The sequence below is a fragment of the Eriocheir sinensis genome, chromosome 61 (assembly GCF_024679095.1).
Source record: "Eriocheir sinensis breed Jianghai 21 chromosome 61, ASM2467909v1, whole genome shotgun sequence".
NCBI lineage: Eukaryota > Metazoa > Arthropoda > Malacostraca > Decapoda > Varunidae > Eriocheir > Eriocheir sinensis.
In genome coordinates this window covers 8,862,284-8,874,089 of record NC_066569.1, presented here as the reverse complement: position 1 = coordinate 8,874,089, position 11,806 = coordinate 8,862,284, and the positions used below count along the sequence as shown (strand labels likewise).

Genomic DNA, 11,806 nt, shown 5'->3' with positions numbered 1-11,806 from the left:
AGAGAGAGAGAGAGAGTGTACAGATGACAGGAAGGGATGAATGTTGAATATGGGTGACCAAGTGAGAGAGAGAGACAGAGAGGGAGAGGGTACGGATGACAGGAAGGGATGAATGTTGAATATGGGTGACCAAGAGAGAGAGAGAGAGAGAGAGAGAGAGAGAGAGAGAGAGAGAGAGAGAGAGGGGGGGGGAGGGGTCAGAGGGTGTCAGTGGCCCAGTAACAAAACAAACAGTAAATTTGCTCCCATTCCCTATTGAAACAGTTACTCTACAGTCTGCCATTCATGTAGGTAGCATTGGGGTCGTAGAAAACGGGGTGGGGAGAGGTCAAGGGGTGGGGGCATGGATGGGGTGTATTGGGGAGTGAGAGGAAGGAGTAAGGATGGATGGGGTGTTCTGAAAAGTCCGTAGGATGAAGAGGATGTGCCGCGTCTCCCATGTAATTATTGTTTTTTTTAATCCATTTCCCATATTAATTTTCTGTTGAGTCTCCCATATTATAGCTAAGTCTCCCATAGCATTAACATTGTGAGAATGGGTGTGATATGGTAGGCTTGGTACAGAGGAAGGCTTTACATAGATATACATAGAAAATCAGACCACACAGACTCCAGGGTCCAGACTAGATGGTCTAAATGATTTTACATTAACCAGGTGGCTCCAAAACTTTGCATTTCACTCTAGTTAACATTAAGTTGAGACCAAAGGGGTAGACCGTTGTAGACCGTAAAGGGGATGGTAGAACGTTATTTTGTATGTAAAATGAAGGAAAACAGGAAAGGAAATAATGACAAAACTTAATAGGGAATGTTAGAATGCTATTTGTTATCCATCTTAAGTTTCTTTTACCCAAGTCACCCATCTTACCCTCATGTCTCCCCTCTAGCCAAGTCCCCCATCTTACCCCATGTCTCCCCTCTAGCCAAGTCCCCCATCTTACCCCCATGTCTCCCCTCTAGCCAAGTCCCCCATCTTACCCCCATGTCTCCCCTCTAGCCAAGTCCCCCATCTTACCCCATGTCTCCCCTCTAGCCAAGTCCCCCATCTTACCCCCATGTCTCCCCTCTAGCCAAGTCCCCCATCTTACCCCCATGTCTCCCCTCTAGCCAAGTCCCCCATCTTACCCCCATGTCTCCCCTCTAGCCAAGTCCCCCATCTTACTCCCATGTCTCCCCTCTAGCCAAGTCCCCCATCTTACCCCCATGTCTCCCCTCTAGCCAAGTCCCCCATCTTACCCCCATGTCTCCCCTCTAGCCAAGTCCCCCAACTTACCCTCATGTTACCCCCCTAGCAAAATCACCCATCTTACCCCCATGTCTCCCCTCTAGCCAAGTCCCCCATCTAACCCTCATTCTCCCTCTCCCTCCCTCCAGTGCCGCCCAAGATCATGCCGTTTTCTTTCGCCAACAACATTCTCAGCGAGGGCAACCGCGCCTCCCTCACCTGCCAGATCTTGGAGGGGGACCTGCCCGTGAACTTCAGGTGAGAGAGAGAGAGAGAGAGAGAGAGAGAGAGAGAGAGAGAGAGAGAGAGAGAGAGAGAGAATACATTTGAATATCAGAGCAGGGACGATTGGGCTCATTAAATTTTCTGTTGCTTGACCACAGAAAGAACGATATAGGTATTTTCTCTATTCACACACACACACACACACACACACACACACACACACACACACACACACACACACACACACACACCCCAGATAAAAATAAACACCCACACATATATTCCTTTACCAGAGAAGGGAACTATTTTTTTTTTTTTAGGGTCGAACTTTTGAGTGTTGGACGAATAGGCTAGTCTCTCCTCTTCCTTTCCCACACACACACACACACACACACCCCAGATAAAAATAAACACCCACACATATATTCCTTTACCAGAGAAGAAACGGAACTATTTTTTTTTTTTTTTGGTCGAACCTTCGAGTATTGGACGAATAGGCTAGTCTCTCCTCTTCCTTTTCTTTGATAAATTCACGGCTGAATATCACGGAAGAAATGGCTTTGGACCGGCAACAGTGGAGGAGGCTCATATCCCGTCCAACCCCACCATAGGGAATAAATGGATGTTAAACGATGATGATGATGATGATGATGATAACAATTCAGTGATATAAATACTACATAATGGAATGAACAAATGAACCTTTAACCTGTACAGCATAAACAGAAAGTATTATCATGAATCCTGTCTTCCGTCAGCCGAGTTTTTATTTATTTTGCAGAAGGAGCGTCAAAACTCTTGTAGACTCCTGCGTTCTTATGTTCTTATGTTCTTATAATGATGGCAGAATATAATAGGACATCTTATTGATCCATATATATTGTAGTTTTGACCCTCCAATGATTGTGACAGATACTGAAAACTGGCATTTCTTGACCCTAGAGTTATAACTAGCGTGTACTGATGTCTGGCTATCGTAATCCGTCCTTTTTCCCAAGTGCAACATGTATTTATATATCATACTTGCATACTGTGATATAACAACTGTTTCTCAAGGCCTCAAAGGAGATTAGTTGGGATACCATGAGTGTTTTTTTATGTTCATGGTGTAGAAGCCTTGTCTAACTATCAATAGGCTCATAAAACTACCCATGGCTGTACCCACAACAACCTCTACCAAAGCCTTGTCAAACTATCACTAGGCTCATAAAACTACCCATGGACATACCCACAACAACCTCTACCAAAGCCATGTCAAACTATCACTAGGCTCATAAAACTACCCATGGCAATACCCACAACAACCTCTACCAAAGCCTTGTCTAACTATCAATAGGCTCATAAAACTACCCATGGCAATACCCACAACAACCTCTACCAAAGCCTTGTCAAACTATCACTAGGCTCATAAAACTACCCATGGCAATACCCACAACAACCTCTACCAAAGCCTTGTCAAACTATCACTAGGCTCATAAAACTACCCATGGAAATACCCACAACAACCTCTACCAAAGCCGAGTCTAACTATCACTAGGCTCATAAAACTACCCATGGAAATACCCACAACAACCTCTACCAAAGCCTCGTCAAACTATCACTAGGCTCATAAAACTATCCATGGCTGTACCCACAACAACCTCTACCAAAGCCTTGTCAAACTATCACTAGGCTCATAAAACACCATGTCTTAACTCTAAGCCCCCATGCACAGGTGGGAGAAGGATGGCGGGCCCGTCCCTATCTACGACGGCATCACGACCCGCCTGCTGGATGACTATCAGACCCAGTTGGTGATCGACCGCATCTCCTCGCGCCACAACGGGGAGTACACCTGCGTGGCCTCCAACAGCGCCGCCACAAGACACTACACCACGCGGCTCACGGTGAACGGTACGCAGGGATGAGGACTAGGGTAGACTTTTGAAGGATGGGCGAGAAGGTAGATGATGGGAAGAAGGTGATAATGGTAGTGATGTCAGTGATATTTGTAGATAGAATATTAGGACAGACTTTTGAAGGATGGGAGAGAAGGGGAAGGGTAGTGAGGAGGTGCCATGGTGAAGGATGGTGGAGATATTAGCTGATAAAAGTAGGATAGACTTTCGAAGGATGGGAGAGAAGGGGAAGGGTAGTGAGGAGGTGCCATGGTGAAGGATGATGGTGATATTAGCTGATAAAAGTAGGGTAGACTTTTGAAGGATGGGCAAGAAGGTAGACGATAGGGAGGAGGTGGTGATGGTGGTGATATTAGCTGATAGAAGGGTTAGACAGGCATTTGAGAGGCAGTCATATTAGTAGTAGAAATATGAGACAGGATTTTATTAATAGTGGGTGAAAGAAGATGTTTAGAGGAAGAATAGAGTTAGAAATATGAAGCTATGTAGATGTTGATGTTAATGTTTACATCCAGCTTGAACTTCAGCAACCATCTAATAACTTTGCTGTCTAGTGATGCTGTCTGTTGCCTGCCCCTCACACGCTCCTCCCCTCACAGTTCCGCCACACTGGGTTACGGAGCCGCAGGACAGTGGGGCCGCGCAGGGCAGCACCGTCACCCTAAACTGCCAGGCTGACGGCTACCCCACACCCACCGTCACCTGGAAGAAAGCCATCATGGGTGAGTGGGTCATGGGGGGCAGTGAGAGGGGCTACTGGTGGAACTCTGAGGCTGGGTGATAAATGGGTACTTGGGGAGACCTAGGGGTGGCAAACTGTGGTAACCCTGACGTCACTGTGGCCCTGTGTCGTGCGGTAGTGTGTTCTTACCCAGCACTGGCTTAAGGACCAATGAGACAGAGATGAGCACTGAGGCCATGTGCGGCTATAGCAAAAGCCTGCCTTCCACCCATTATTAACTTGTCGTTCACTCCTCGTAGCCTTGAATAAGAAAAAAATGAGGTTAAAAAGACCTTCCCCCTTCTTCAAACCAATGATAAATCCTCCTTTTTTACTTAATCTTTATCGGTCCTTTACTCTAACATCTTACAAGAAAAAAAACACTTTCGCACCTGTTATTCTCCCATCATTAACTTCTACTAACTTAGAATTAAAAAAGTTAGATGCTAAAACCACATTCTTGTCCCTATCCCAGACGAGAACGAGGGCAGCAGCATGATGATGGGGGGCAGCAGCGGGGGCAGCGGGGGTCGGCGGCAGGGGGGGTACCAGGAGCTGCGGTATGGGGCCCACGTGGAGGTGTTCAGCAATGGTTCGGTGGTGTTCCGCAATGTCCAGAAGTCCATGGAGGGGAAGTACCTTTGTCAAGCGCGGAACGGCATCTCGGCGGGCCTCAGCAAAGTGGTCTACCTCACTGTGAATGGTGAGTGGGGGATTGGTGATGGTGATGGTGAGTGCAGATGGTGATGGTTATTGGTGGTGATGGTGATGGGGCTGGTGGTGGTGATGGTAGTGATGGTGAGAGTTGATGGTGGTTAGTGGAGATGGTGATGGTTATTGGTGGTGATGGTGATGGGGGTGGTGGTAGCGATGGTGATGGTAAATGGTGAGAGTTGATGGTGGTGGTGATTGTTATTGGTGGTGATGGTGATGGGGGTGGTGGTAGTGATGGTGATGGCAAATGGTGAGTGTTGATGGTGACGGTGTTGGTGGTGAAGGGGAGGTGATAGTGGATTCTGATGGTGATGGTGGTAGTGAATGGTGATGATGGTAGTGGGGGTGATGATGAAGGGGGAGTCACTGGTTTAAGAGTTATCCGATGATGTCACTATTTTTTTTTTATGTATATTGGTATTGTTGTTTTTTATAATGTATTTTTATTATATACAACAAACCCTTTTGATTCTCTTATGTAGGAGCAGCGAGCAGCGGACTTTTTTTATTATTGTTTCCTTTGTTTGTGCCCTTGAGCTGTCTCCTTTGTAATAAAAAAAAACCCACCCCACAGCCTATACCCATCACCCCACATCCTCACCCTAACACACACCCTTCCTCACCCAGCCCCGGCACACTTTCCGGAGAAGATGGGGCGCGTGGTGGTGCGGCTCGGCCAGACCGCGGTGCTGCGCTGCCCGGCCAGAGGGGACAGACCCATCGACATCCTCTGGTCTGTGGATGGCAGGCGGCTTGACCCTCACGCTGACCCCAGGTGAGACGTAGGCTGTGTTGCGGTGGATTTGGATTAATTACTTTTTTTTTTTGTGTGTGTGTGTGTGTGTGTGTGTGTGTGTGCGCTTTTTTTTATAGGAGCGGATACAAATTTAGGTCGCGCTTCTCCTAGTAGTGTTTAGTAGATGTTTAACTATCACCAACAGACTTCTTACCTCCCAAAACTACCTTTAAGTATGTATCCACTTGTATGTATATTACTTACTGGAGTGCCGGGCCCCTGCAGACGTTGGTGACCATGGACTCTCACGCCTTCCTCTCTCTTGTTAATTGCAGAAGTGTCCAGCCTTTCTTCCACTTCCCAGCGTTCTTGCTATTTCGTCCGTGTACTTCTCCCTTTGTCTGCCTTTTGCTCTGCTCCCGGGGACTACCTCAAGCTTAATTTTCTCTCCCTTACACCTTACCTATTTTCATACAGTTCTTTATGTGTCCAAGTATCCATTTCAGTATCACAAACTCCTTCTAAAAATCATGTATCCACTCTTATGCACCGACCCTCACCCACCCTCACCCACACTTGCCCTTCTTCCCTCACTACCAATAGACTTCTTACCCCCCAAAAAACACCTCTGATATGTATCCTCATCCATGTATCTCCCCTCATGTATCTTCTTATGCGCCTCACACCTTTTCTCTTTTTGTATACAGCTCTTTCTATGTTTCCTTGTGTCCATTTCAGTGTCCCAAACTAACTTCTTACTCCCTGAAATCATGTAGTTACTCCAATATACCTTCCCTCAGACACCCTTCCTCTGCTGTCTGCCTATCCCCTATCACCCTTACTCACCCTCACACACACACACCCTTCTTCTGTTGTCACCTTCACCCACCCTCACCCACCCCTTCTTTCCCCGTCAGAGTTGAGGTGCGCGAGGAGACAAGTGAGGAAGGGTTTGCCTCCAAGCTCACCCTGACCTCGGCCGCCCGCTCCCACTCCGCCACATACACTTGCCACGCCGCCAATGCTTTCGGGAGGGACACGAGGAACATTGAACTCATCGTGCAGGGTGAGAGAGAGAGAGAGAGAGAGAGAGAGAGAGAGAGAGAGAGAGAGAGAGAGAGAGAGAGAGAGAGAGAGAGAGAGAGAGAGAGAGAGAGAGAGAGAGAGAGAGAGTATGTTGTTCTTTGTCTGTGTTATATCTAGTTTTGTTTTTGTATTATTATTATTATTATTATTATTATTATTATTATTACGCATTACATCAGTCATTTAATATACTATCTTTTGTCTCCTTTCTTCTTTCTCCTTCTCCTTTCTTCTTTCCTTCCTTCCTTCCTTTCTTCCTTCTTTCATTCTTGTTATGGTATGTCTTTCTTTCCATTCTCTTTCCCTCCTTTTGCTTTCTTTTTCCTTTCCTCCTTTCCTTTCTTCATTCATTCCTATTTTATCTTTCCCTTCCTCCTTTTTTTCCCTTTTCTTCTCCCTGCCTTCCTTACTTATCCTTCCCTCTCTTCCCTCTCTTCCTTCTCCCCTTCCTTCCTCCTTTTCATCTTTCTCTTCCCCTCTCCTTACCTTCCTTCCTTCCTTCCTTCATTCCTTCTCTCCCTCCTTTCCATTTTTCTCTCCCCCTTTCCTTCCTTCCTCCTCCCTTCCTCCTTCCCCCAAACAGAGGAACCTGAGCAACCCAAGAACCTTCGGGTGGTTGAGACGCACAGCCGCCGGGTGAAGCTGTCCTGGATGGCTCCCTACAATGGCAACGCGCCCATCCAGAACTACCTCATCCAGTACAAGCTTGCCTCGGGTCAGTGGTCACCTATTGTACTCGTAAGGTCCTGTCTCCATATCTATCCCCCCCTTCTCCTTCCAGTGTTGTCCGTCTTCCATTCTTGAGAGGGAGCGAGTTGCAAGGGAGTGTGGATGACGACTTAAATGTGGATGATTTTTTTTGCAGTGTTAGGCCATTGTTAGATTTCTCCATGTCATTTACAGGTTTATTTTTTGTTCAGGTGGATGAAAGAGGGATAGTTGCTTTGGGCTACGGATGACAACCCTTTTTTGTGGATGATATTTCCTGATTTCTCGAGGTCATTTACAGGTTTATATATTGTTCAGGTGGATGAAAGAGGGATAGTTGCTTTGGGGTACGGATGACAACCCTTTTTTGTGGATGATATTTCCTGATTTCTCGAGGTCATTTACGAGTTTATATTTTGTTCAGGTGGATGAAAGGGATAGTTGCTTTGGGGTACGGATGACAACCCTTTTTTGTGGATGATATTTCCTGATTTCTCGAGGTCATTTACGAGTTTATATTTTGTTCAGGTGGATGAAAGAGGGATAGTTGCTTTGGGGTACGGATGACAACCCTTTTTTGTGGATGATATTTTCAGTATTTGGTCACTATTACCTGATTTCTCCATGTCATTTACGAGTTTATATTTTGTTCAGGTGGATGAAAGGGATAGTTGCTTTGGGGTACGGATGACAACCCTTTTTTGTGGATGATGTTTTCTGTATTAGGTCACTATTACCTGATTTCTCGAGGTCATTTACAGGTTTATATATTGTTCAGGTGGATGAAAGGGATAGTTGCTTTGGGGTACGGATGACAACCCTTTTTTGTGGATGATATTTTCAGTATTGGGTCTTTATTATCTGATTCCTCGAGGTCATCTACATGTCTGTATATTGTTCAGGTGGATGAGAGGTAGAGAAATGCCTTGAAATACGGATGACAACTATTTTTGGCGGATGATTTTCTTTAATAGCACCACATCAACCACTGTAACCTCCACCACCACCATTGTAACCCTTCACCCGTACCACACAGAGCCTTGGCCGGGTGTACCAGAGCGGCTGAGTGTGCCGGGTGACCAGACAGAAGGGGTCATCCATGAACTCACACCTGCCACGGCCTACCACTTGCGGGTGACGGCGCAGAACACGCTCGGCCTCGGCACCCCGTCTGAGGTCATCCAGGCAGCCACGGATGAGGAAGGTGGGTGAGGGCGAGTGAGGGTTAGGTTATATTAGGTATGAATGTGATAGGTTAGGTAAGGTAAGGTTAGGTTAGGTTAGGTTAGGTTAGGTTAGGTTAGGTTAGGTTAGGTAAGGTTAGGTTAGGTTAGGTTAGGTAAGGTTAGGTTAGGTAAGGTTAGGTCAGGTTAGGTAAGGTAAGGTAAGGTTAGGTTAGGTAAGGTTAGGTTAGGTTAGGTTAGGTAAGGTTAGGTTAGGTTAGGTTAGGTTAGGTAAGGTAAGGTAAGGTTAGGTTAGGTTAGGTTAGGTTAGGTTAGGTTAGGTTAGGTTAGGTTAGGTAAGGTTAGGCTAGGTTAGGTTATTTCAAGGATCACACAAAGACACACACAACTAGATGGACAAAACTAACCAAACAGAAACAAAGAAATAAAAAAGAAATCTAGAAATTAGACTAAACAGACAAAACTTAAAACACATAAATACTAATGGAGAGTGATGACAAAGGAACATTGATAATAGATAAAGAGGAACAAGAGTGAAGGACTTAACCTGACATCTTTAAGCATTACAAAAGGTACGGATACATGTGTTCCGATAAGGAAGAACAAGAAAAATAAACAAGAGAAAATATTAAAAACTAACCTTCCTCCTGCTACCCCCACCCGCCAACAGAACCCTCAGGCCCCCCTCTTGACGTGCGGGTGACCCCAGAGTCCTCCACCTCGCTGCGGGTGACCTGGGAGCCCCCCGCGCGTGACCTTTGGAACGGGAACATTCTCGGGTACTATGTCGGCTATCGTGCCCACGCCCTCGCCTCGGACTACAACTTTCAGACTGTGGAGGTGTGTGGAAGGCTGTTGTTGTTGTTTTATGCAGTAGTTGTAGTAGTAGTAGTAATAGTAGTAGTAGTAGTAGTAGTAGCAGGTCACCCACACTAACCTACCCTCGCTTAATCGCAGGTCGGGTCGGCTTACGGGGGCAGCTCCACCCTGTCCGGCCTGCAGCAATACACACGCTACGAGGTGGTGGTGCAGGCCTTCAATAACAGGGGCGCCGGACCTCTCTCGCCGCCCGTCATCGCCACCACGGAGGAGGACGGTGAGTGGCGCTGGGGGGGGTGGGGGGTTGTGGTGGTGGTGATGATGGTGGTGATGGTGGTGGTGATTTGTTCTCTTCCTCTTTTTTTCCTCTTGTTCTTGGTTAATTTTTCCTCTTTTTCTCCTCTTTTTTCTACTTGTTCTCTGTTCCTCTTTTTCTCCTCTTTTTTTCATCTCATTCTTGCCTGTAATCATCCTAATCTTTCTCTCATTACTTGTTTTATTTCTCCAGTTGTTCCTCTTTCTCCCGATCTTTCTTTTTTTGTCTTTCATTCCTTGTTCTGTTTTCTATTTCTCCAGTCGTTCCTCTTTCTCCCGATCTTTCTTTTTTTGTCTTTCATTCCTTGTTCTGTTTTCCTGTCCGTGTTGTTCATGTTATCTGCTGCTCCATCCTGTAATCCGCCTAATCTTTCTCTCTTTCATTACTTCTCATTATTTCTCCAGTTGTTCTTCTTTCTCCTGATCTCCTTTTGTTATCTTTTATTCCTTGTTCTGCTTCCCTGTTACTCCTACCCGCTGGTTAATTCCTCTTCCTCCCGTCCTCCGCAGCGCCCAGCCTGCCGCCGGAGACCATCAGGTGTGAGGCCACGTCCCCGCAGAGCATCTCCGTGGCCTGGCGTCCTCCACCACTCCGGGGACAGAACGGCCTCATCAAAGGGTACCGCGTCCTCTACACGCCTGCCTCGGACTACTCAGGTGAACACACGCAAACACTCTCCCATCACTTCCCTTCCTTGCTCCCAGACTGTCTGCTGCCGGCCATATGAGTAGGATTCTTTTGGCTTATAAATTGTTTTCCCATATCTCACCACGGCTGTTTGTTCCTGCCAGGTATAGACTATTTTATGATCTTTGTTGCATTTATGCTTTTCCCATGCATTGAGGCCCTGAGGTGTTGCTGGCCCGTGGGATGTCTTGGTCGCTGAGTTTGCCGGTAACTGGTCGAGCGCATGTGTTGTGTGTGGGTCGCTAGTCGGGGGCAGATGTAGATTTGAACTCCTTTGTCTCACGTGGAATCAAATATTTGCTGTATTAACCCGGTAGCAGCGAGGATCGTGTTTCTTAATGGTCCCTCTAAGCGAGAAAAATGAGAAAAAATCATCACTCACACAAACCATTTCATAATATATATCGAAGCATTTGTGATCAGATTATGTATCATCTATTTTGGGGGGTTTAAATCACGGCACAAATTTGGCCCGTCACTGCTACACCATAAAGCCACAAATTTGGCCCGTTGCTGCTACACGGTAAAGCCACAAATTTGGCCTGTCACTGCTACACCGTAAAGCCACAAATTTGGCCCGTCGCTGCTACACTGTAAAGCCACAAATTTGGCCCGTCACTGCTACACGGTAAAGCCACAAATTTGGCCCATCACTGCTACACTGTAAACCCACAAATTTGGCCCGTCACTACTACACGGTTAATGGATTTTAGTGCATATTGTGAACCATCAAACATCTTAAAAAGGCCGGACACAAGAAGTTAGGCGTGACACTAGTAAGAGGGGTTTGTACCATCGATCATCCTGGCTGGTGAAGTGTTATCATTACGGCGCTTCTTATAGGGGCAGCTGAAGGCCTGTCCCTCTCGGCCAGTCTTCCACAGTCAGGGTAGCAGCACACCACATGACCCTTGACCAAGTACAGGTTGACATGTTTTCATAGGCAGTGTTTTCATGCTGTACATTTTTTAGAGAGAATTGTATATAATAGAGGATAATTTTTTGAAGCAATTCCTCTGTATTTTTCCATATGTATTTTTTGTAATTATGCAAACCCTTCGCCTCCCCGCCCCCCCCCCACTCCTCCTGCACGGTCCTAGTTATTATCTCCGCTGCTCTGCTGTCCGCTCCACCCCTCCCTCCGTTTGTACTCCTCCACCACCCCGATGCATGAGTCACCCACATGTTGTCCACACACACACACACACACACATGTATACACGCACACACGCATGCACTCGCGCACACACACACACACACACACACACACACACACATGCACATATACACACACACACACACACACACACACACACACACACCTAGGTTCCTTGAATAAGTTTCGTATGTTAAGTTTATGCATTAAGTCACCCGGTGGCCTCCCTCCAGACACACACTGATGCCGCTGTGTTGCCTCAGGAGCAAATTATAAAAGTAAAGAACCGCTGAGCTTCATGAATTGAAGCTCACTTGAACTTGCAATAAAA

General features: G+C 46.5%; 1 protein-coding gene across 6 annotated transcripts in view; it reads left to right on the top strand.

Moving 5' to 3' along the window:
- Positions 1 to 11,806, top strand: part of LOC126986357 (cell adhesion molecule Dscam2-like) — a 93,649-nt gene that overhangs the window by 48,980 nt on the left and 32,863 nt on the right. For all 6 annotated transcript variants that reach the window (XR_007739624.1, XR_007739623.1, XM_050842413.1 and 3 more), the window contains exons 15-25: positions 1,375 to 1,483; positions 3,165 to 3,343; positions 3,948 to 4,070; positions 4,545 to 4,772; positions 5,411 to 5,558; positions 6,437 to 6,585; positions 7,189 to 7,320; positions 8,350 to 8,517; positions 9,168 to 9,337; positions 9,455 to 9,593; positions 10,142 to 10,288. Coding sequence is in view for 4 of the 6 variants with exons in the window: in XM_050842413.1 (XP_050698370.1) it covers positions 1,375 to 1,483; positions 3,165 to 3,343; positions 3,948 to 4,070; positions 4,545 to 4,772; positions 5,411 to 5,558; positions 6,437 to 6,585; positions 7,189 to 7,320; positions 8,350 to 8,517; positions 9,168 to 9,337; positions 9,455 to 9,593; positions 10,142 to 10,288 (1,692 nt within the window). In the remaining 2 variants the exon portion in view is untranslated. The remainder of the gene's footprint in view (positions 1 to 1,374; positions 1,484 to 3,164; positions 3,344 to 3,947; positions 4,071 to 4,544; positions 4,773 to 5,410; positions 5,559 to 6,436; positions 6,586 to 7,188; positions 7,321 to 8,349; positions 8,518 to 9,167; positions 9,338 to 9,454; positions 9,594 to 10,141; positions 10,289 to 11,806) is intronic.